The 25,339-nt window shown below is 43.8% G+C and overlaps 1 protein-coding gene across 1 annotated transcript; it reads right to left on the reverse strand.

Moving 5' to 3' along the window:
• Positions 1-5,041: 5,041 nt before the first annotated feature.
• On the reverse strand, positions 5,042-6,340 carry LOC123186088 (uncharacterized). The gene is made up of 2 exons (XM_044597885.1): positions 6,053-6,340; positions 5,042-5,704 (listed from the first exon to the last, which is right to left on the reverse strand). The coding sequence occupies exons 1-2, from the start codon at positions 6,251-6,253 to the stop codon at positions 5,234-5,236; spliced, it is 672 nt and encodes a 223-aa protein (XP_044453820.1). The 5' UTR covers positions 6,254-6,340; the 3' UTR covers positions 5,042-5,233.
• Between the last annotated feature and the right edge of the window lie 18,999 nt (positions 6,341-25,339).

Consider the following 25,339-nt stretch of genomic DNA (forward strand, 5'->3'; position numbering starts at 1 on the left):
AATTGAGTAAGACTCAATGCCCGACCACTGCAGAAGATAGAGAGAATATGAAAGATGTTCCCTATGCATCAGCAATAGGATCTATCATGTATGCAATGCTGTGTACCAGACCTGATGTGTGCCTTGCTATAAGTCTAGCAGGGAGGTACCAAAGTAATCCAGGAGTGGATCACTGGACAGCGGTCAAGAACATCCTGAAATACCTGAAAAGGACTAAGGATATGCTTCTCGTATATGGAGGTGACAAAGAGCTCGTCGTAAATGGTTACGTTGATGCAAGCTTTGACACTGATCCGGATGATTCTAAATCGCAAACCGGATACGTGTTTACATTAAACGGTGGAGCTGTCAGTTGGTGCAGTTCTAAACAAAGCGTCGTAGCGGGATCTACATGTGAAGCGGAGTACATAGCTGCTTCGGAAGCAGCAAATGAAGGAGTCTGGATGAAGGAGTTCATATCCGATCTAGGTGTCATACCTAGTGCATCGGGTCCAATGAAAATCTTTTGTGACAATACTGGTGCAATTGCCTTGGCAAAGGAATCCAGATTTCACAAGAGAACCAAGCACATCAAGAGACGCTTCAATTCCATCCGGGATCTAGTCCAGGTGGGAGACATAGAGATTTGCAAGATACATACGGATCTGAATGTTGCAGACCCGTTGACTAAGCCTCTTCCACGAGCAAAACATGATCAGCACCAAGGCTCCATGGGTGTTAGAATCATTACTGTGTAATCTAGATTATTGACTCTAGTGCAAGTGGGAGACTGAAGGAAATATGCCCTAGAGGCAATAATAAAGTTATTATTTATTTCCTTATAATCATGATAAATGTTTATTATTCATGCTAGAATTGTATTAACCGGAAACATAATACATGTGTGAATACATAGACAAACAGAGTGTCACTAGTATGCCTCTACTTGACTAGCTCGTTAATCAAAGATGGTTATGTTTCCTAACCATGAACAAAGTGTTGTTATTTGATTAACGAGGTCACATCATTAGTTGAATGATCTGATTGACATGACCCATTCCATTAGCTTAGCACCCGATCGTTTAGTATGTTGCTATTGCTTTTCTTCATGACTTATACATGTTCCTATGACTATGAGATTATGCAACTCCCGTTTACCGGAGGAACACTTTGTGTGCTACCAAACGTCACAACGTAACTGGGTGATTATAAAGGAGCTCTACAGGTGTCTCCAAAGGTAGATGTTGGGTTGGCGTATTTCGAGATTAGGATTTGTCACTCCGATTGTCGGAGAGGTATCTCTGGGCCCTCTCGGTAATGCACATCACTTAAGCCTTGCAAGCATTGCAACTAAATGAGTTAGTTGCGGGATGATGTATTACGGAACGAGTAAAGAGACTTGCCGGTAACGAGATTGAACTAGGTATTGGAATACCGACGATCGAATCTCGGGCAAGTAACATACCGATGACAAAGGGAACAACGTATGTTGTTATGCGGTCTGACCGATAAAGATCTTCGTAGAATATGTAGGAGCCAATATGGGCATCCAGGTCCCGCTATTGGTTATTGACCGGAGACGTGTCTCGGTCATGTCTACATTGTTCTCGAACCCGTAGGGTCCGCACGCTTAAGGTTACGATGACAGTTATATTATGAGTTTATGCATTTTGATGTACCGAAGGTTGTTCGGAGTCCCGGATGTGATCACGGACATGACGAGGAGTCTCGAAATGGTCGAGACGTAAAGATTGATATATTGGAAGCCTATGTTTGGATATCGGAAGTGTTCCGGGTGAAATCGGGATTTTACCGGAGTACCGGGAGGTTACCGGAACCCCCCGGGAGCTATATGGGCCTTAGTGGGCTTTAGTGGAAAGGAGAAAGGGGCAGCCCAAGGTGGCTGTGCGCCTCCCCCCTTCCCCTAGTCCTATTAGGACTAGGAGAGGTGGCCGGCCCCCTCTCTCTCTTTCCCCCCTCAAGGAATCCTATTCCAACTAGGATTGGGGGGGGGGAATCCTACTCCCAGAGGGAGTAGGACTCTCCTGGCGCGCCCTCCCTTGGCCGGCCAGCCTCCCCCCTCTAGTCCTTTATATACTGAGGCAGAGGCACCCCAAGAACACACAAGTTGATCCACGTGATCTATTCCTTAGCCGTGTGCGGTGCCCCCTGCCACCATATTCCTCGATAATACTGTAGCGGAGTTTAGGCGAAGCCCTGCTGCTGTAGTGCATCAAGTTCGTCACCACGCCGTTGTGCTGACGGAACTCTTCCCCGACACTTTGCTGGATCGGAGTCCGGGGATCGTCATCGAGCTGAACGTGTGCTCGAACTCGGAGGTGCCGTAGTTTCGGTGCTTGATCAGTTGGATCGTGAAGACGTACGACTACTTCCTCTACGTTGCGTCAACGCTTCCACAGTCGGTCTGCGTGGGTACGTAGACAACACTCTCCCCTCTCGTTGCTATGCATCACCATGATCTTGCATGTGCGTAGGAATTTTTTTTGAAATTACTACGAAACCCAACAATAGTGTCATAGTGGACAAGTTATAAATCCTTGCGTATTTCTCCTTTGCAACACTCCATCAAAATTGGAGTTGCGTTGTCTCGCCGTGGGTGGCTGGGTGGTTTGCCTAGATCTTCATGTGGCTTTGCACGACTTCTATGAAGTGGGATGAATCGATGGTCATACGCAGCGAAGTAGGAGTCGCTTGCTCAAGGAGAAGTGATGACTATGACACCAATTTGCTACCTCGATGACTTTGTCTTCATGATGATGCGTGCGGGGTATCTTGTGTGCACCGAGTAGCGGATTGTGACACTTTTAGCCTGGTTTTCCATTATTTAACTGGGTCGCTCTTTTCATCTTAATTAATAATGTGGCAAATATATTGCATCCACTTCAAATAAAAATATAGTGGAAAAGCGCACCTTATATATAACACCAACACGAGGTCTATTCTTGATGGATCGACTTGTTCTTTAACAATGATACCTCAAAGTGTGCTTGACATCAGGTGTCAAGTGGAGAAGCATTCACTTTGTATATAATACTCACACGGGGTTTGTTCCTGGTGGAATGATTTTTAGTGTAATATTGGAAGTGGAGGAATGCATAAAAGTTTTGAACTGCTTAAATGGAACTAATTTAGCCGTAAATTCACAGTTATATAATGGACACAATAATGATATTTTCCTGAATTGGTGAGGGACACAAAATCTTGAAGAAGGGAAGAACATTCCAACAGAGGCGGAGAACACGAGATATGTTCTTGACTGGCCGACTTTTATCCTTTTTTCGACATCAAGGGTCGAGTTGACAAGGATGCACCTTATATAAAACATCCACAGGAGCTTGTTCCTGACGGACTACTGTAATATCAAAAAACAATATATGTAAAAGATTTCAACAACTTAATGTGACTAATTTATCCATAAATTTACATCAATATAACGAATGCAATTATAAGCCGGGGATGAGTGAAGGACACAATAAAATCTAGAAGAAGGGAAGAACATTCTAGCACGGGCTGAGAACACGAGGTATGTTTGTGACAGACTGACTTTTGTCCTTTAAGATGAAATGCAAAAGCTGCTCGACATAAAGTGTTGAGTTGACAAACAAGCACCTTATATATAATATTCACGCGGAACTTGCTCTGCCCGGAGATAATTTTGTCCTCTTAAGATGATATTGTAATATTGGAAATGAAAAAATGTACGAAAGATTCCAACTCCTTAGATATAGCTAATTTAGCCATGAATTTGTAGTTATATAAGGACACGGTTATACTCTCTAGATGAGTGAGGGACATGACAAAATCTTCAAGAAAAGATGAAAACTCTCACAATAAGCGGAGAACAAGATGAATATCAGAGGGTTGGAGGGGGGAGGGGGAGTGGCGTAAATGGTTGATCGCCACTACTTCACATCGAGGGTTCAGACACCGTTTACATATGCCAACAAGAATTTTGCCTGATTGATTCTTTGATAATTCACTTATCACGGAGATAATCGTTAATAATTTTAAAGGATTGGATCTTAGGGTACTAGCTCTTTTCTAGGGTTTTTTCACGATACTAAGGACTACATATTTTGAGTTGTCACAAAAGGCTTTGACTATCGATTACCTCATTAATATCAGATATACTACTATTATGTGATTAAAAACAAAATCAGAAATCATCTAATAAAAATCTATTGATGTTATTTTTATACAAAGTATTTGGCGCAATTTTTTTATACAAAGCACTTGTATTCCCTGCAAAAAAAGAAGACTACTACTAGTAGTATTTTGGGAAGCAAAGTGTGTGAAGGAATTTTACAAGTGGCACCCATCAAGTGGCTCACAACATATTCCTGAATGCAATCTGCCTATACGGTGCGTAGTTTTACACGGTAGAGTAAATTTGTACCATCCACAGAAAAGACTAATCACCCAATACGGTCAGTCGCAGTCCATGGATTTGGATTCGGCGTCAGTCTATCGGTTCTTGTCCAATAGGGCACCCCCCATATCGCTCTCCACTTGATAAGGCTCGATCGATGAGACCACGTACGCACCTATTGTGATTTTTCTACATCGAGCAAACTACACTTGCGATTTTGTATCGTGGTTTTGTACCGCACATGCGTATTTTATTTCATTTTTGCATGGTACCACACTTGCGTATTTGCCATGGTATAAAATACCAGGGTACTCGTACGTACCGAGTATTGTTGAGAAAATACAAAAGCAACGGATTCACTATTTATATACGTGGTGTACCTAGAACTGCATTAATTTTGGAAAGAACATCCAGGTCATACCAATCGTGTTATTAATAGCGACGACTCGAGAAAAAGTTTTATTTACAATTTTGCTAAAGCACATCTAGATGTGCCATAAGTATTGCACATTTAAATTATATGTCATTGATCTTACATTGAGATTCGTGTGAATATTTTTTTTTCTTTTTTTTTCTCTTTATACTTGATTCGCTCACTTAGATGTGTAATAACTAGAGCACATCTAGATGTGTCAAAGACTATTTTCATTGCTGAATGAACAGAGCAGCTAAGAATTGAAGAAAAAGACTAAATAAATTAACAAAGTCCAACTTGAATATCTGATTTGACCCTATGATAATAATTTTCTGAACATGTAACTGTTTCTGATGATATATTATAAGAAGCAACAAACTAATGGCTGGAAAAAACTTTTTCCAGAACGAAAAAAATTTCCAATTGTCTACTGTATCATCTTTTCCCATTCACTCGGTTTCATCGGCGGCGGCATTCAGGTCAATCTTCGGCTTCTTCCCGCTGCTGTGGGCGGCGGGCTTGGTGGGGAGCGGCGGCACCTTGGACGCGCACCGCGGGCACCGGGGGTCGGCCTCGGCGATGAGCACGTACGTGAGGCAGGACGGGCACGCGGACGCGCGCATGGCCGGGTTCGCGGGGGGCGACGCCGTGCTTGAAGGCGGCGAGCGGCTGCGCTTTCCCAGGGAGGGGCACGACGACGAGGTGGACGCAGACGAGGAGGACGAAGTGTCCGGCGAGCGGGCTGACCGCGCGGCGGCGGCGCGCTGTAGGGCGTCGCGGACCATGTCGAGGGTGCAGACCGCCGCGCATGTGGTGACGGCGGCGGCGGGAGCGGTGGTCGCCGTGGGAGGCAGGTTGAGGTCCGGCTGCCCGTCTTGGGCGGCCTGGTGGCGATGAGGGGTCAGGAACGTCTTGCCGGACTGCACAAAAACAAGAAACTCACTCTGTTATAATTTGAAACAAGATCAAAGACGGGTATGAACACGAAGAACAGAAAACTCTGTGCTTCAATCCAACAGAACCAGAAAATTCGATCGTCATGCTCATAAACCGATCAAAGAACATGGATTTGATCTGCCGACAAAACCTAACCCAGCAATCGAATTTCATCTCGGACAGGAACCACACGGGCGCGAATTGATTAAGCACCAACCATGCACGCACGCGCGTGTTACAATCTTGTTCATACATAGACGAACAGACCATCTTGAGATCGCAAGAACAGGGGAGGAGAAACGAATGGGCGAGACAACACGAGGAGGACTCACCAGCAGATCAAGCCGTCGCTCCCAGCCGGCGGGCACCTTGACCTCGAGGTCGACGACCTCGTCCTGCCCGCCGGCGTCGCCGCCGCACCCGCCGAGCAGATCCATGGTCACCATCTCCGGCGCCTTCCCGGCGGCGCCGGCCCTACGCTTCCCCGCCTCCCCGCGGAGCATCCTGGCGATGGAGCTCACCTCCGCCGCCATTCTCCTCTTCCCTTTCTCGGCGGTCCTCTGCTTCCTCTTTTCTGTGTTTGTCTGTCGTTCTGCCGAGGGAGAGAACAGAGATCGGTGGGGGTGCTTGGCAGTGCGTGGTGGGGCGCCGCTATATATATCGGGAGGCCGCCGGCGCGACGGACACGCGGGGCCCACGTGCCAGCGAGCGTGGAGGGTAGGGAGAGCCATTAAGGATCATGTATTAATGGCCGTCGTTGGGAAATGGTTGGAAGATTATTAATGCCAATTAACTGCCCGAAACAAATTTGGGGTCGCTGACGTGTTTAATTCACTCGAATCGAAGAGCCGGGATTTGAATTCGTTTCCGTTTAAAGTAGTCATTTACTGCCCCGCATAAGTACATGAATGGGCTGGATTTAAATCCTGGAAGAACCCTTGGGCTGCCGCTGCAATATCATGCTGGATTTATGTGCATTGATCCATTCCATTTAATCGTTTCCCGTTTTATTGTTCATCTAGAAAACAGATGCAACCACTAAATTCATTGGTACCATATTCAATAGTATCCGCCCATCCATATTTTAGGTCACAAAAAATTGAGCATTGCCGCGTCGTATAATACATACTCCTATATAATCAATGAAAAAGATTTTTTGGAGGAAAATTAATTGATATATTTATATTGGATTATATCGCTACGATTAATGTCTAATCGATTCCGGAGTACTATATTATGCGATGCAAAAAAGAGAATATATTCATATTGGATTAAATCGTAGCGATAATGTCTAATCGATTCCGGAGTACTACTATATTACTGGTGCAAAAGAAAGGCAAAGTTGAGGATACTGCATCCAGAGTACTATATATTTATATTGGATTAAATCGCAACGAATAATGTCTAATCGATTCTAGAGTACTATATGTCGTGGTGCAAAATAAAATGCAAACTCGGGCATACTAGCATCCCGCAGTCGGCATTTAAGAAAAATGAGAGCCACGGGCGAGCCTCGTGATTCGAACCCAGGCGGGCAAGGCGTAGACAGGCGCTGCTAGCCACTCGAGCTTTGCTCTGTTCTTGTGGTGATGCAAAATATCAAGAGTTTTTTTATCCCCCAGGTGACAGTGAGATGGTTCTCGCCATGAAAATTGTAAGATGGAATTGCCATGGTCTTGGCATGGATGTGGAAATTCCTTTGCTCTTGCATGTTCAATAGCAAATGAAGTCCGAACTAACCTTTGTGACTAAGATGTGCCTCAATTAAGATTGGGCTTATATAATCCATTTGAATTAGGATTTAATTTCATTTTTTTTTAGGGTAGTGATGGTTGTAGCGCCAATCTTGTGTTAATGTGGAACATCAGTGATATTATTTCGTGGTATAATGGCAAATTTTATGGATGTTATTATTTGTGATGATAATGATTCAACTTGGCGATTCACTAGGTTCTATGGTGATCCATGATGGGACTGTAGGGATTGGCCGTGAGAATATACGACATCATCTCGATCTTGTTTTTGGCTTGTTGTGGGAGTTTTTAACAAAATTCTATATGGGCACGAGAAGGGAGGTAATATTGAGTTGGCGGTTATAATGCAAGCATTCAGAGATTGCTTGTGATTGTAATTTTGATCACATAGGTTACATTCATGACTCGTTTATGTGGAGAACATGAGAGATCCCGGAAAGGCCACACATTGAGCTTTTGAGTCCCATCTATTCTAGTCGATTCCAGAAAGTGCGAGTGCCATGCCGTTTCTTCTCTTGATATTCACCTGGGTATCACACTTAGTCGGACTTGACACAGAGGACTCACAACATGTCCTCTACATTTGTTCATGGGCGCCCTCTGCTCTGGCTCCTGCCAAATCTGGAATGGCTGCATGGTGTATTTTTTCCCTCCTTGGGGGTGTCTCTAAGATGGTTCTCGCCACGAAAATTGTAAGGTAGAAGTGGTAGTGGTTATGGCACGGATGTGGAAATTATTTGCTCTTGGATGTTTATCAATTGAGGTTTGCTGACGTGATCTTTATGTCTATGATGTGCCTCAAAAAAGGTTGGATATATGTAATGCATATGTATTAGGACTGAAATTCATGTTCATCGCTGATATTGATTATTGCAGCGTCGGTCTTATGTTAATTCAATGCATCAATAATAGTTACTTTGTAGCATATGGGAAAAAATTATAGATGTTATTGTTGGCAATGTTAATGATTTAGCATGGAGGTTCATGGCATCCCATGGTAAGCAAAAATGGGATTGTAGAGATTGGTCATGGGAATATACTAGGCAACTTCATCTTGAGCTTCAGCTGTCATGGCTTATTATGAGAGGCAACAATAGATTAATGATTATAATACAAGCATTCCAAGATTCCTTATAAGACCGTGACCCTCATCACATGGGTTACATTGGTGATACATTTATGTGGAGTAGAGGAGAGACACAAGAAATGGTAGACATGTCAGTGCACAACGGAGTCACTACTCCCATCGGTGAGGAAAAAATTCAATATTTGGATTAGAAAGTATGCCAATGAACTAATGGATGGAAAGAAAATAAAATTTATCCATAGAAGAGGATGAGGTGCTTATAAAATCGGTGACTCAAGTGATCCTACTATAAGTTGTACCGATCTTCAAAATTCCTAACTTTCCAGACGACAACCTTCGACAACTCAATTAAGAAAGGTGTATCGTTTACAATGTAAATCATAACGGTTGGGATATGATGTTTCAAAGATAGGTGCATTTGAAGGGTTGGGAGTGGAAATAGTATCAAAATATGGGATGATCCATGGATACATAATAGTCCTCCATGGTATATTTTTACAAGGATAGGTACATAATATGCTTGTTTATTTTCTAAAGAAGGCTTTCATTCAAAAATAATAGAGTTTTGAGTACAATCTACATGAATTAGCCACTAAATGTGGGGTGGATAAAAGTCCCACTGCATCTCCACCCCGTTTACTCTCCATTTTCATGAGCCAACACATTGCCATCTCTCTCCATTTTCATAACCTTGTATGCCATTCCACCCAAATACTCTAGACTCTCTTTGTACACATTGTGCCATTTAGAACGATTATACCTTAGGCCAATAGCCCATGCCACCATAGAGTAATCATCTTCTAATAAGATTCTGCCAGACCTGAGCTTCATAGCAAGCCCCGATTTCCGCCTCTTATGCAGCGCACCACCACCCAAGTAAAATATCCATCTCGGCAACACCTTCTCCCCCGTGCATAGCGATAATACCGTCATACGAGCAACCATCCTCCTTTAGGAACGATGCATCAATGTCAATCTTCAACCAATCCACTTCTGCCTATGCCAAGAGGTTAATCTTTAGGTAATATGTGTGTTTCCATTGTGGACGAACAAGTTGATTCAACCACTGGTCATTAAGATGGTAGCTTATACGTGATCTGTTATGGCCTATTGATGTTGAATATATTATTTAGATTACAATAATCCAGAGCTTTGAAGATTTTGTTGTATGTTTACATACTAAGTTATGCGTATTTTTAGTCAGATTAGCTTGTCATTGAGTGGGAACATGAGCCAAAGAAAATTAAGGCGAAGGATGTGCCAAGGGATAAAAATGTTTAATCCTCATAAGAGTAAACTTCAGGAGGTTCTAGCTTCGGAAATTCTATTTTGATATTTAAATGTCTTCATGGGATTTTGTTGTGCTAGACAATTTTGGCTAATAGACATATCAACATGCAAGCCTAGTGCATGTTTGCTCGAATGTGCTGAAGATATCTAGCATGCACTCTTAAAAATGTGATCGAGCAACAGTTGTTTGGAGAACTCTAGGTTTAAAAAACTAATCCATGAAGATGTCATGTTATAAAAAGAAGTCTCCAACCTTGGGGCATGGAGGACTACAGGGAATTCTAGTAGTGACATTGTGGCATATCCGGCGGGAACATCGTCTATTTATCAGTGACGATCACCGACTAGGTCAAAGAGCCGAATTACCCAGCCATGTCAATTGCAATTGTCATGAACTATGAGAAGAAAATGTTGATGAAAATAAAAATCAACTCACATAGTCAGGAGCACTCGCCCAAGAAACATGATCAAGATCAATGTTGATGTACCTTTCAATGCAGAGTAATTGTCATGAGCCACTCGTGCAGTGGTTAGGGTGACATGAGTATGTTTATCAGTGTTGCAAATAAGTTGCTACTCCTGGTTTATGTTGTTGGCACATTGGACGCTTACACAATGTTGTGCGTCATTTACCTCACTCAACATTTGGTTCGCAATTGAGTCATCATCAACTCGAATTGTCTCGACATGACCAACACTATGAATAACGATGGTCATACATTTGGAGCTAATATGGACATCGAAGCCTCGCGAGTAATCTAGAACTAGTAATTTTATTGTCCTAGAGAAGCAAATATGGTTGAAGATGAGTTTGCTAAGTGTGCTTGATCATAATCAACTTGCTGCTTACAAGATGGACGACTTCAAGTTCTCAAGCCACAATGAGTGGATGATGCAACTCTTTTTCTTTTAAAAAAAACTAGGTTTTACAAATCATGGCACCACACTACATCTTGTTTCTTCCTTTGCCATCCTTTCATCTCAGTATCTTTTATTTTCTTTTTATCCTTCACAACCACCATTGCACCTCATCTTGACCCCTCCGAGTTCGCCACTTGCACAACATATATATGTTGGTATTGGTATGGTCCTATTGCCGAGCCATACCTTTTCTCTCCATCATCCCCCAACCCATTCCTACACTAGTTAATCATATCATCATTGTTCACTAATAGCAAACAAGCATGTCTACACCATCGTCATCATTTCCCATTTTACCTCCACATCTAGGTTGTCAATGAACCCCTCATGAACCCTAAGTGGACTTAATCAAGCTATAACCCTAACGCCAATTCATGTCAATATTTGTGTCATGTAATCTTGTCGTTTTTAAATTGAAGCAACAACTAATTTTACTACTCTAGACAGAAACTACTAAATAGTCATGAGAAATCATTTTCCACACATATCCTAGTACACATCCAATCGGTTCCAAAATAGACGACTTCAACTTGTTAAGTTTTTCCCATATTGCTTGCCCTTCTGGTATTTTTCTGATGGTTGAAATTTTCAAATCTACTCATCTGTTATGTGGTAAAACCCCCATAAATATGATATATTTCGGTGAGGAAACTTGATTTTCTTCTGAAAAAGTAGAGGGAATTGGACAGACATGAAAATAGTCGAAAAGCAGTAACATTTTGCGCAAAGTCCCTCCAGTCCTTTTTAGTCTGCATATACGTATTATCCAAAGTCAAAGTATGTGTACTTTGACCAAACTTATAAGTATGAACATTCACAATGCCAAATCAATATGGTTAGATTCGTTATGAAATATATTTGGTATTCTAGATGTTGATATTTTTTAATGTAAATTTGGTCAAACTTTGCAAAGTTTGACTTGACACAAATTTAATACGCAGAGTAAAAAGGACCGAAAGGAGTACTTTTAATTATTGTGCCTATCTGTAAGGCGCTCAAGAGTGGAACATTTTCACATACTCATGGTGCCGAAGAGGATGCTTGGATCCAAGGGACTATTTTTAGTTGTCTTTTTTAGAGGCTAAAGTTCCAAGCACCCCTGACTAAAGAGAGGCTAGGACTAGTCTTGAGGCTAAAAATTTTTAGTCATAGAAAACCTACTAAAATATGTATTAGCGCTCTCTCTCCTCATTTAATGCCTCTCCTTTAACACATGCGAGTTCTGGATTGGTGGGTTTGGAGAATAATAAATGCTCAATAACTTGATTTTAGTCTCTTTAGTATTTGGATCCAAGCATAAGTGAGGCTAGCAAGTTTTAGTCCCACTACTTTTAGTCATGGGACTAAAACGTATCCAACCACCCTCGAAGTTGGACGATAATAATTTGAAAGTTTATAGGAACAACATCATTCATGAGATATTTATAGGAAACGCCATCCAATTCAATGGCGGCAGCTACTCTAGCTTGGAATTTATGAGGTGAAAAGAAACGCAATTGGCCACGGCGCATCTTCAGTTTTAAAGGCTCTCCTCAATATTGCATTGCAATCATAGCTCGCCTGCATTGATCTAATCACGAATTTAAGGCGGGAGATTGTTTTCCATAACTACCGAATAGAAAGCCTTTAATAACAGGCCGGGGCAACAACCTGTGAGACGAACTTAATTCGCACGCGATCTGGATCGATCCACCCCATCCATCATCAAAACCTTCCACCTAAAACCCGAGGAATTTTCCTCCGTTTAGTTCTGGATTTTCTCTCTTAATTAAATGATTCTCCGTAAGCTCGTGCATGCAGCATTAAACACGTTTTGGAGGTTGTTGTTTGGCTGTTTGGGCTAGCTTTTGAATCAACGTACACTTCGATGATTAAGTGGCCAGTAGCAGTGGTTAGCTGTACTCGACATGCAGATGAAGAATTCTTTCGTCCAATTAATCAGTCCCAACAACTTCAAAAATAATGTACCCCCATAACAATAACGTTTACTTGCAAACGCCCCAGTTTCTTTCGTGGTCTATTTCAAATTTATGAGACGAGAGGGCTTATTCTAAAACATTGTTATCTTTGTTAAAAAAATACAATTACACTTACTTCGCCCGGCCCGCTCTCGCGAGCAGGGGCGAACCCTAGCTAGCGCTGCCTCCCACCTCCTCCTAGCACCTTATCCCCCTTGCATGCCGCGGGCGTACTGCTCGGTCGACGTAGGCAGCAACGAGGCTCACTTCCTCCCTGTTGGGTCGCATGCAGCGCGGTATGCGGCATTCATCCGGGGCTGCGGCGGCAGCGACAAGGACGGCTGTGTCGGCGACGTGGGCGGGCGTTGCAGCTGCGGCGATTGTGCTAGTTGGTAGTGGTTAGTTGTACTCATCATGCATCATGATGGCAGGCATAGCTATGTCTCTTACTCATGTGGGCGGCAAGGGATGTAGCGGCAGGCATCTCACGCTCATTCTCGATCGTTGGCAGTAGCGACACCCAGAGCCGGGCGAGCTGCCGAGCAAAAGCTACATTATTGAGGACGTCGTTGCTGTTTTCCTCACCGTATCTGGGTACCTGGCATGTCCCTTGTCCACTTTGGACTCGACAGCGGCAACACTTTGCACCGTTTCCCCTCCCCAGGGCGTTCTTTTTTTTTGCGGGTTAGATGTCCTAGGTTGTGTCGTGGTGTTGGGCTCGCGTGCATTTTATATTGTTCAATTATGACTTAATAGTTAAAATTCCAGCATTACACATGAGAATTGTATGTTTTTGCGGGGATGAAAACTGTATTAAGCCCACATGTTTCTCATATGTGCCGATTGCACTTGTCCGTACCATTGTGGATTTATCGCCGTGCTAGCACAATTAGATATGTTCTCACACACAAAAAAGATATCAGATATGCTCCATCTATTCCGAGCTTTTTCAGATCTATCCTTGTGATCAGTTACTGCTCCCGGGTGCACATGCATCTGGATGAACAGTAAATCTACAAAAAAGAAATCTGATTTTTCCTGTAACACTTAATGTTCCACTCCCGTGCAAAATTTCATTTAGAACTAACATTTGATGTGCTCATACAAAAAGGACAAAATTGTACTCTGAAAAAGTTCATTTTTTATGCATTTTGGGGTGCATGTGTTTGTTTTTCTTACCCAAAGCATCACGAATGTGATCTCTACATGAAATTTATACATAAGAAGAATATTCAAGAATGTTTGTCTACAATAAAATTCGGATTTTTCGTTTTGCTATTTTTTGGAATCTACTGTCCACACATTTGCACCTGGAGCAGAATGGCACCTTCGCTTGTGATTTCCTATCTCTCTCCAATACTGTTTCGGTCAGAAAGAAGAAACGAAATCCATTTATTAACAACAACGGCTGAATTCTCTGTACACCTATATCTTCCCAGTCAAGAGTTTACCACCCATCCTCTCAAAAAGGACGTTGTATCAACTATTGAATGCACCCTCTTGTTCTTTGGACTGCACTTACGGATGAACGGATTGTTAGGCTGATTGTAATGGGGAGTATTATATACTAGTATCATGCATATGATACTAGTGTATGATACTACCTCCCTAATGCATAGTATCATATATTAGTATAATATAGTACTCTATTTATTGTCATGCATTACACAAAGTAGCATAGCATTTAATATGATACGGTATCATGATATGATACTACACCCTCTTTTTCTTCATTTAATGTCATGACACCTCATCAAAACTGCCTAGTTGGCATGCACGATATTAGCTATGATACTATCATTACGATCAGCCTTAGGACCCTTTAGTTATCCCCCCATTAATGATGAGGTGTAGTGGCCATCGTGGATTCTCTGTGCGAGTACACATGTGCTGATCCTATAGGTGGGGAAATTGTCTTATAGCCTACTCATAGAGTATGATACTTTTTTTGAGGATCGAGTATGATACTACAAAATTCATATTCCTATGATAATCCTATCCTATGAACTAAAAGAGGCCTTACTGTGATAGATGATCTTATTTATTACCATACATGATACATACTCCCTCCTTTCCGGTTTATAGGGCTTATCTCAAAATTTTAGTTTTTCCATTTTATAAGGCTCAATTTGGTTGTTTTCCATCACATGTTCAGATTCCAAGATGCATTAAATCATTGCATGTAAGTACTAAAAGAAAATTGACCAATGCATGTAATTTATGCATGCATGCATTGCAATTAATGCATTGGTAACCATATTTTTTGAGAAAAACAAGAGCATTAATTGAGTGCTTTTGCAAACTACAAAAAATATTCCACCACTCACCATCTACCTTGGTTGATGAGAATTTTGAATTGAGCCTTATAAACCGGAAAGGAGGGAGTACTACTACGATAGCACACCTTTAATACGGTATCTACCTACTAATATTACTATGATAGATGATCATATTTATTACCATACATGATACATACTACCGTAGTACTCCTTTAATACAGTATCTACCTACTCCTATAATTATAATACAGTATGCTACTCTAACCCTCTTTCTCCTTTAATTGTCCACCACATCAGCGTGTTTGCTAGTCTCAAATGCATGATACTCCCTCCGTCTAGGTGTGTAAGTCACCTTACGAAAACCAAATAATCCTAAAACACTTAGATATTGTACATTAATTCCCTCCTTGTTTCTTATTTCATGACATATCAACCAATAAGAGATGTGGGCCATGCATGTTTTTAATGACTTGACCAAACATAACATACAATGGTTAGTTCATTACATGCAATGCTATTAATTAGCAAAAAACATTAAGTTCTCCCGTTTTCCCCTCCGCCTTGGTCGCGGTGCACAACGTAAGATGACTTATGCACCTAGACGGAGGGAGTACCGGCTAAGATACCACCACTATGGTCAGTCTTACTACTCCCCACTTTCATTTAGAGCAAGTACAATAGAGTAAGTACTTCTATGAAAATCTCAACATGAGTTCAAATTCTTTTTTGTTGAGAATAGTAATCCATAGTTCATGAAATCGGTTTCTCGAATTCCCTCAATCAAATTCATGTGTTTTTTTTTCTTGTGAACCATCAAAATCATTTGTGCACTAACTCTTGTGTTTTAAGCCCCTGTAGGAAACCAATAGTAAACGCCATTCGGATTCTTTGTTTTCCATATTCGTACCTTCAAAGAGTCTTTTAACATGAGTATTTTTCGAATCATTTTAACACGACTTAAAACATATACATTTTTTCTGCAAATTCCAAGCCATTCAATATACTTTATCTCTTTATTTCTCTGGAATATCGCCTGGTCTCTCCTATGCACCATCCAAAGCCATCATCTTCATTAGAAGGCCATTTCAAAATCCACCACAATTGTGTTTTTTACTCTATTCATGCGCTTAGGATAATAATGCTATCCAAAGCGGCATTTAATTGGATGTTAACATGCTTCCACACCACGTAAACAATGATGCACTCCCTCCTTTCCGTTTATTTGCAAACTAGAATGCTTGTCCCCCACTCGGCATCTGCCTTAGTTGTTGAGATTTTTGAGAAATGTGAAACAAATTGGAAAGGGCGGAGTAGTTGATTAGGTTGCTCGGAATATAATTTGAACTAGAGAACAAGAATAAATAAATAAATATCTGGTCAGGTAGCTTTTGATGAAGAGCTTATCTTGTTTTCATAATGACATGTGGATCATAAAAAAGAAGGAAACTGAATTGGGTCCGCCCAGACCTAAAAGCAAGTAAAAGGATCGATATGGTTGACTAGAGGGGGGGGGGGGCGAATAGGCAACTAACAATTTTTAACTTTTCTTTACCAAATTAAACTTTGCATCAAAGTAGGTTGTCTAGATGTGCAACTAGGAGAGCAACCTATATGATGCAACAACAACAAACAAGCAAGCAAGCAAGAGAAGTAACACTAAAGAGCTTGCACAAGTAAAGGTAAGAGATAACTAAGAGTGGATCCGGTGAAGACGAGGATGTGTTACCGAAGTTTCTTTCTTTTGAGGGGAAGTACGTCTCCGTTAAAGCGGTGTGGAGGCACAATGCTCCCCAAGAAGCCACTAGGGCCACCGTATTCTCCTCACGCCCTCACACAATGCGAGATGTCGTGATTCCACTATTGGTGCCCTTGAAGGCGGCGACCGAACCTTTACAAACAAGGTTGGGGCAATCTCCACAACTTAATCGGAGGCTCCCAACAATACCACGAAGCTTCACCACAACGGACTATGGCTCCGTGGTGACCTCAACCGTCTAGGATGCTCAAACACCCAAGAGTAACAAGATCCGCTAGGGATAGGTGGGGGAATCAAAAATCTCTTGGTGGAAGTATAGATCAGGGCCTTCTCAACCACTCCCGAGTAAATCAACAAGTTTGATTGGCTAGAGAGATAGATCGGGCGAAAATGAAGCTTGGAGCATTAATGGAGCTTGAGGGGGAAGAGGTAGGTCAACGGGGAAGAAGGGGACCCCTTTTATAGTGGGGGCAACAATCCAACCGTTGCCCCACTAAACAGCCCCGCAGAGGGCGGTACTACCGCGGGAGACAGCGGTACTACCGCTCCCTTCGGCGGTACTGTCGCACAAAACGAATGGTAAAGGGAAAGAGGGAACCGGGCGGTACTACTGCGGAGGAAGGGCGGTACTGCCGCTAAGGAGCGGTACTGCCGCACTACTGCCGCAGTGAGGTACCGCACAATCCGACACAAAAAAAGACCCCTCAAATCAACGCGGTAGGGACCTGGTAAGCCAGCAGTAGTAATGCTGCGGAGTCACCGCCGGTACTACCGCTTCGGAGCGGTACTGCCGCTTGTGACCCCTCAGCGGTACTACCGCTGGGTACCACGGTATTACCGCTAGGACCCTGACAAAACCCACAAGAGGAGAGAAGATCTCTCCATAGAAGCGGAAGGGCTCGGAGGGTGAGAAGCGGATGTGTACGTGTTGATTCCACCCAAGCAATACCAAAGCGGACCCCCTCTTGATAGTACGGTGCCCTCTACGCGACTAGTCCACCGAAAAAGAAACGAAAGAGCTACACCGTCTTGAATGACACTCCGAGGGGAAGAAATCGTCTCGTGCCAAGGATGAATCTCTGAAATGCTCAAAGCACACGATTAGTCTGCAAACATGTTGTCATCAATCACCAAAACCACATCGAGAGAGATATGCCTCAACAACAAGTCAATAGTGGGCTTATAACCTGCCTACATGGCATTTTTGCCTATGTAGAGGAGAGAGACATAAAAAATTGGTGACATTGGGCTCTCATAGAAGAGCCTAGCTATATGCACATTCCTAGACAAAAGTAATAAATATAATGAAAGAGAAAGAGAGAAGGTAAAAAAATAGTAGTCTAATAGGCAATCTTATTGTATGAGTGACTACACGCATGACATGGCAGCTAGCCAGCGCTTGGCTATATTATTAACCATGCTCTAAGTCAATTGTTTTATAAGCAAAAGATATCCGTTTAATGAGATCACCTAATTAAAAGATACCTGATTTATAACTTAATCTAGACTGCCCGACTCCGCTTTCTCTCCAGCAGCTGAACGATCCTCGTGTTGTCTCCCTACAGACCCGTCGCGTTGTTGCCTCCTCATCTGCCGCTTCCGCTGGCGTAGGCTGCGGTGGCAGCGGGCTCAACGCCGAAGGAGGCGGGGATCTAGATGCGGCGGCGATCTCCTAGTGCGTACGGGGCGTGGCCTCGCGTGCAGCAGCGAGGTCGGCGCACCTGGTCGTGCGGCGGCCTCGCTCCACTCCATGACCCACAGGATCCGAGGTCTCCAGCGATCGTGGTCGCAGTGGCAGCCGCGGAGTGTCGCTGACAGGCGCCTGCGGTTGGACGCGTGCGGGCTGGTGCCGCTGACTGGCGTCGTGTTGACATCGACGATAGATGGGACTGGCAGGATCTATGCAATGATCCCTCCTAAAGATGGGACGACTGGAGATGGCGGCGATGGACCTAGAGCGTACGCATGTGACGCACGTTTTGGAACGCTTAGACCGGTTTGTACTCTCGGCTTGCTAGGCGGGCGGCTTCTTGAAGCCACTGGATTAGATGTTCTCCGTTGATGCGGCCAGGGCACATCTTTATATTTATACGTGTACCAACTTTGTTTGGTAGGAAGGTGGCTTTGGGTTAATCTTTGTATTCTTTTTGTCGGACTCTAATGAATAAATTAATATAGATGGGTACATGCATCATTTTAATGCAGAGACCAGGGATAATCCTCTTTTTCAACAAAAAGAAAAAGAAAAAAAGGCAGTCAGCTCTAATCGTAAGTTTCTCGGTCCTTATGTAAAGCTTAAGATGGAGACATTAGTCATTTTAAGGAGTTGATTTAGATACAAGAAAAATCAAAGGCTACTTAAATTAGCAAAAGTATGCTGAAATTAGATGCAATTACAATGTTCTATCAAAAGAAGGAGCACATAGTGTGTGTCCTTGCTTGGGTGCCTCGTCACCCGGCATGGCATAGTGGCGGCTCTAAGCACAATTTCGGGTGTCATTTGACATCACAAAATTGTGCAAACCACTCTTGAATTTTTTGATATACATGAAATGGTTCATACACTAGGAATTTGAATTGATTGACATGACAGGATCGTAGGGGGCTAGCACTGCCACTTGTACATGCCATGACACAAATGGCGCAAATCAGGTTTGCCTGTAACTTGTTTGCATGGTTGGCAATGGCGGAGATAGAGGGTGGACAGGATGGACCATAGCCCACCCTGAAATTGAAAAATGTGCTTTATACCATAGGAAAAAAGTTAGAAAAAAAGAAAAAAATTATATGTACAACTGCACTGTTGGCCCACCCTAGCCCAATGAGCTAGGTTCGCCACTTATGGTTGGAGACGGACACTCAACTTCCAGAGGACGAATAACACGAATAACACGTACTATCATTGTGTCAAAATATAAAACGTTGTTCACCCGCAAGAAAAACGTTATTATAGGCTAAAAAAACCCCGCAGAAAAATGTATAGGCTAAACTAGCCTAAAAAAATCTTATATTTTGATACTTGTCACACGTGCACTTGGAGCAGGTGATCGATTCGAGAGCGCTGCCATTCTTTTTTTGAGCATCAGTACAGACACAAGCGCTCATATACACGCGCATATACTCATCCCTATGAACACACGCACGCAAACTCTACCCCTATGAGCACCTCCGAGAGACTGAGTCGGCATATCATCTTGAGATTTACGAAGTCACCGTAGGCGCCTCGTCGTCGACGGGAACGTCTCCTCCCACTGAAAGCGTATCGCCGGAAATCCTGAAATAAATTCAGGAATAATGCGAGCATCAGGATTTAAATCCTGATGGATTGGGAATACCACTGTTCATCTAACCAACTCAACCACAGGTTGAGAGCGCTGCCATTCAAAGGAAAGGAGGCACACCGTACACGTTCAGTCGTTCGGTTGACGGTGTGTCTTGCTTTCATGGAATTTACGGCCAGATCCGCCAAATCGTTGGGCCCGATCGGTCGGGAACGTACGCGTCGTTTGTTTGACCGTCGGTCTATATACGCGTACAACATACACCTACTACTGCGTCCAGCGAAGCCAGGTGATGTAGGCAGCGGCCGGCCCAGCTGGCTCAAGGCAGGACAGGAGTGAAATGTCAAAGCAGATGTAGCATGCATGCCCGCATGGCGCGTTGGCGATGATTTGATTAACAAACTGGCCCAGACACTGGTAGCAGCAAAAAGAAGTAGGATGCACGATGATGTCGACAGTCAATATTAATGGAGTAATGGGGCATGGCGTTCATATTCTTAAGTCGGATTCGGTTAACAGACCGACCGGAGCATCATAGTCCTCATGTTGCAACATCTACAGCCTGGCCCCTCGTATCCCCTTATACGTCCACCGCTCACAAAAATACGACATAATCGAACCCCTCAACCCGACCCCTATATGTCTAAGTTGTTTGTCACTCGAATACCTAACTCATATATGGAGCGGATATGAAAAGGCTCAAACACGCCCGGACGTGTCTGCCCGTCAGACCGACGGTCAGAATCTACGTGGAAACACGCAGAAAACAATCAGTCCAACGTGAGCTCACCGGTTTGCATTTTTGTGACTCGGCGCACTACTCGAGGGCCAGACTCGGCTATTTAAGCATGACGGTGACTCTCAACCCTTGTCGTCCCCATTTCCTCCCTCTTTCTTCCACCGACGCCACCACCGCGACCTCGTCCGTGCCCTATTCCGCTCCGATCTCGTCGTCCGCCGGCAGCCATGGTCCGCCTTAGGATTACCTACTACAAGATGTTGACCCTGTAACCCCGGGCGAAGATTCATGCACGGCGCTTCGCTTGAACTGCAGCCGGTTTGTCTCCAAACTCTTCGGAGGAGGAGAGGGAGGATCAGGAGGCGTCGGGCGCGGAGATGGAGGAGGTGGAGCCGTGGGACGAAGAGGATTAGAATGGTGAGGCGAATCTAACATCGAAGTAGACAATATTCGACATAAAGAATGTGATGGTGGAGTTCGAGGTCGCCAAAGCAGAGGAGGCGGTGGAGCTGCAGGCCATTTCACTCCATCCAGTCCGAGGCAGAGGGGGTGGCGAATCGCACTTCCTCCAAGAGGTGGAACTTGAGCATGAGCAGCTCTTCACGCACGAGGAGGACACGCCGGATTTTCGACCCGCTGCCAATGACCATGAGGCCGACGGCTTTGACAAGGACATCATCGACATTTCCGATGACGGGTAGATTGTTTCCTTATTTTTAGCTATGTACATAAATGAATTTTGCGCTGCATGTAGTAGTATGAATATGAAGATCAAGAAATGAGTATTATGGTTACAATGTCTAAGAAATGAAGTGTGGCTGATCACTATTCGCGGACGTGAATCTGCGAAGTTCTGTTGTAGATGCTCTTAGCCCTGATCAATGGCAGGGTGAGTAGGAAAACAAAATGCTCCATGCATTATGACAATAGTCTGACTCTTCTGACTCTTCCGGCCCAGATGTTTGGCAAATTAAGTCATTTTTTTCACTTTTCGACTTATAAGTTGATGACTTATTTGAAACCAAACAGGTCCTAAGTAGAGGAACACAAGTTGCACGAGTGGCCTCCCATGCTCCGCTCAACTTGAAATGTCAGCGTGGATAACAGAGCACTCATGCATGCATCCATAGACTACACGCGCACATAAAGATACTCCCTCCATTCTAAAATATAGTGCGCCCGCGTTTCCCGAGGTCCAACTTTGACCATGAATTTAACCAACGAGACCAACTGCGGCGGGAGAAAAAATTATATAATTGAAAACTTCTTTCGAATACGAATTTACTGATATAATTTTTGCTCCCGCCGCAATCGGTCTTGCTAGTTAAATTTACGGTCAAAGTTGGAGCACGTGGATAGAGGAAGCACTATATTGTGAAATGGAGGGAGTATTGTCCATTATTTTTTCGGGATTGTTAAGGCAGCAATCAATGAACAGGGCGTACAGCGCCTGGACTTCTTCTCCTCTGCACCCAACAACTTGTTCATTCAGGGTCAGCCAGTTATAAAGTCCGATCGGCGGCGGCCCGTACGTACTACTTCTCCTCCTCTCCATACTGTACCAAATCTTCAAGGCACAAAAGCTACTATAGCCGCTGCACCATATACTACGCAGGGGCAGAGCAGTTGGCACCGAATGAGAAGTTCGGCCCAAAAGCAAGTTAGCACTAATGGTTACTACTGCACACACTTGCATCTCATCTGTATATGCGACAGTGGTAGTACTGCATGCGACCTGCCTGCAGTGGTTATGCACAAGAAAGTCATTACCTGCACAGCGGCCCAACAAGGGGATTCTCTGCAGACAATCACCATTCACCACACAATTCCTGTCATCACTTGTGCGCTCTGCCAACCGCCAATCTATCGACTAAACCCTCTCGAAGCTAGCCACCATGCATGCACCTGCGTCCGTCCTGTGGTGTGTCGCCGCAAATTGACAGGATCTGCACTGTGCATGGATAGATAAGAGAGGAGCAGGTCCACAGGGCAAGGGAAAAAGCTTGATGGAGTCTTCAGAAACAAGCCCCGCGCAATCAATGGTTCTCCGTGAATCAATGCAGGGTTGGTTCCCGGTTGACATTTATGCTCAAGACGTATACGTGGAAGTGGATTCAATTCAGCGCGGGGACGTACTACTCCACGACCACTTGCAGAGTTGCAGTTGAAGGATTGGAGCATCGAACAAAAGACATTGCACGTTTATCTACTTGTCCAATGCGACTGGATCCATCCTTGGTCTATCTGCTGGGTGTAGTAGTGGTAGCGTGTGTCATCTTGCTGGGTGCAACTGCTCGGAATGAATGCGCGCTAGCCTTCAATGGCCGTGCCACCGTCAATCTTTTATATTTTCTTCATTCAGCAAAGAAAGAAGAAAGGACGGGAGAAGATGAAGATCTGGCCTGGAGGAACAGTGAGTGTATTTCATGGATGTAGATACTAGATACGGTTGCACGTAGCTGTTCCCGGGTGAATACGCGTACGCATCACTGGTTATCCTGCGGGTACGCATTACTTACACCCGTCGCCATCGCATCAATTATTTTCCACTTTTTTAGATATACTCATTTCATTTGGAAACTTCTGTATCGAGCAGAAAAGAATGTATTTCTACAATTTTTTAATTTGTCTCTTTAAACTTGAGAGAAAAAAGAATTGTTTGGGGCAATAGAAAAGAAACTTATCAAACAAAATGATAAGTTTTTTTTTGCGCGGAACTTATCTTTGTACTTAGGCGCAAAAAAACCTTATCAGTTTCTTCAATAAGCTTTTTTCTTTTGCATGAAAATACAAGTTTTTCTTTTGTGTGAAGAACTTACCAATATCGGCCCATTGATCCCTCATAAAAAAACACAAAATATCAAACCAGTGAATGATCAATAGAAACCGCCTATCTCCTAGACCTGACAGGCCCATTTCCATGGCCCAACACAGACATGACTCAACACAGCTCAACCTCCCCAGCCCAACCCAAGTATATGTGTGCTACCATCTCCTCCTGTGCGAGAGGCTCTGCCATAGACTCCCCTACTCCCGTCCTCACTCGAGCACACTCCGTCGCTGTTGACCCCGAGCTTCTTCAGGCTGGACATGCAGCGGGGTCGGCGAATTAAAATTTGGGTGCACCGATGAGAGAGGATGGAGTTCCAGTCACTGCAAGTGGGACCGTTACGACCTGCAGCAGGGTCAGCGGACGCGCTCGGGCACCTCCATATCCGCCTCATATTTGGGCTGAATACGAGGGGTGCCGGTCAGCCCAGGCGTTTGATGCGCACTGCTGAGTCGATTTTTTTTTGTGACCGGGCGGGCCACCCGGACATTTGAGACGGGTTTAGGGCGCCCGGCTATAGATGTTCTAAGAGAAACTCTAGCATGTCCCTTGTCCTAAAAGTTTAAAAATATTTGTTATCTCATTTTCTTTATTTTTAGGGAGTTCAATGTTTCTTCTAGAAGATCCTCTAAACTTCCCTCCAAAACACAAAAATTTGTACAATAACTCATTTGAAACACATATTATATAGTTCATTACATAATTCAGTTTATGTACCACATTAACATCGTACATAGCATAAATAAACAATTTAGGGTGTGCTCTGAAACTTCTCAGCCTCTCCAAAACTTCCCAAAATCTGGTTTCTTGTGTGGCTTCTCGCTTGAGGTGGCAACTAAGAAATTGTTCGGCACAACAAGTTCTCGATTTGGTCATTGTACCAGGCCTCCGGCCCATTTAAGCGCATGTAGCCCAGTCTAACTGTAAAAATCATTCGGTCCACTCGTTGCGAACGTCATCTCCCCGTGCATGCATGTGCGGAACATCTTTTTTGAACATCAGTACAGACGCAAGCGCTCATACATACGCGCATACACTCATCCTTATGAATACGCGCACACACACCCTATCCCTATAAGCACCTCCGAGAGACTGAGCTGGCGTATTATCTTGGAATTTACGAAGTCACTGTAGGTGTCTCGCCGTCGACGGGAACGTCTCCTCCCACTGAAAGCCCATCACCGGAAATCCTGAAATAAATCCAGGAATAATGCGAGCACCAGGATTTAAACTCTGGTGGGCAGGGGATACCATTGTCACTCTAACCATCAAACCACATGTTGGTGGTCGGACAGGAGAGAAAAATATCGGAAGGGACAAAAAGAATGAGCGAACCGGTACGCAATAGACTAACTTAGCGGTGGCATCTAGTTGTAATATGTCTCATCTCTTGCTTCTTCAATTTTCAAAGCTGGGAAAGGCCAGCTTCTTAACTCCGCCGTTTTTATACTGGCCGCTAGCCTCTCAATTTCAACCTCCGCGGAGTCAGAGCCTTTGGCTCAGCTCCAATCATGTAGGCAAACCAACTTGTGATTGGATGGTTAGAGGGACTGTGGTATCCCCAGCCCATCAGGGTTCAAATCCCGGTGCTCGCATTTATTCTTGGATTTATTTCAGGATTTGCGGCGATGCACATTTAGTGGGAGGAGACATTCCCGTCGACAACGAGGCGCCTATAATGACTTCGTAAATCTCAAGATGATATGCCGGCTTAGTCTTTTGGA

This window comes from Triticum aestivum, chromosome 2A, assembly GCF_018294505.1.
Source record: "Triticum aestivum cultivar Chinese Spring chromosome 2A, IWGSC CS RefSeq v2.1, whole genome shotgun sequence".
Taxonomy (NCBI): Eukaryota; Viridiplantae; Streptophyta; class Magnoliopsida; order Poales; family Poaceae; genus Triticum; species Triticum aestivum.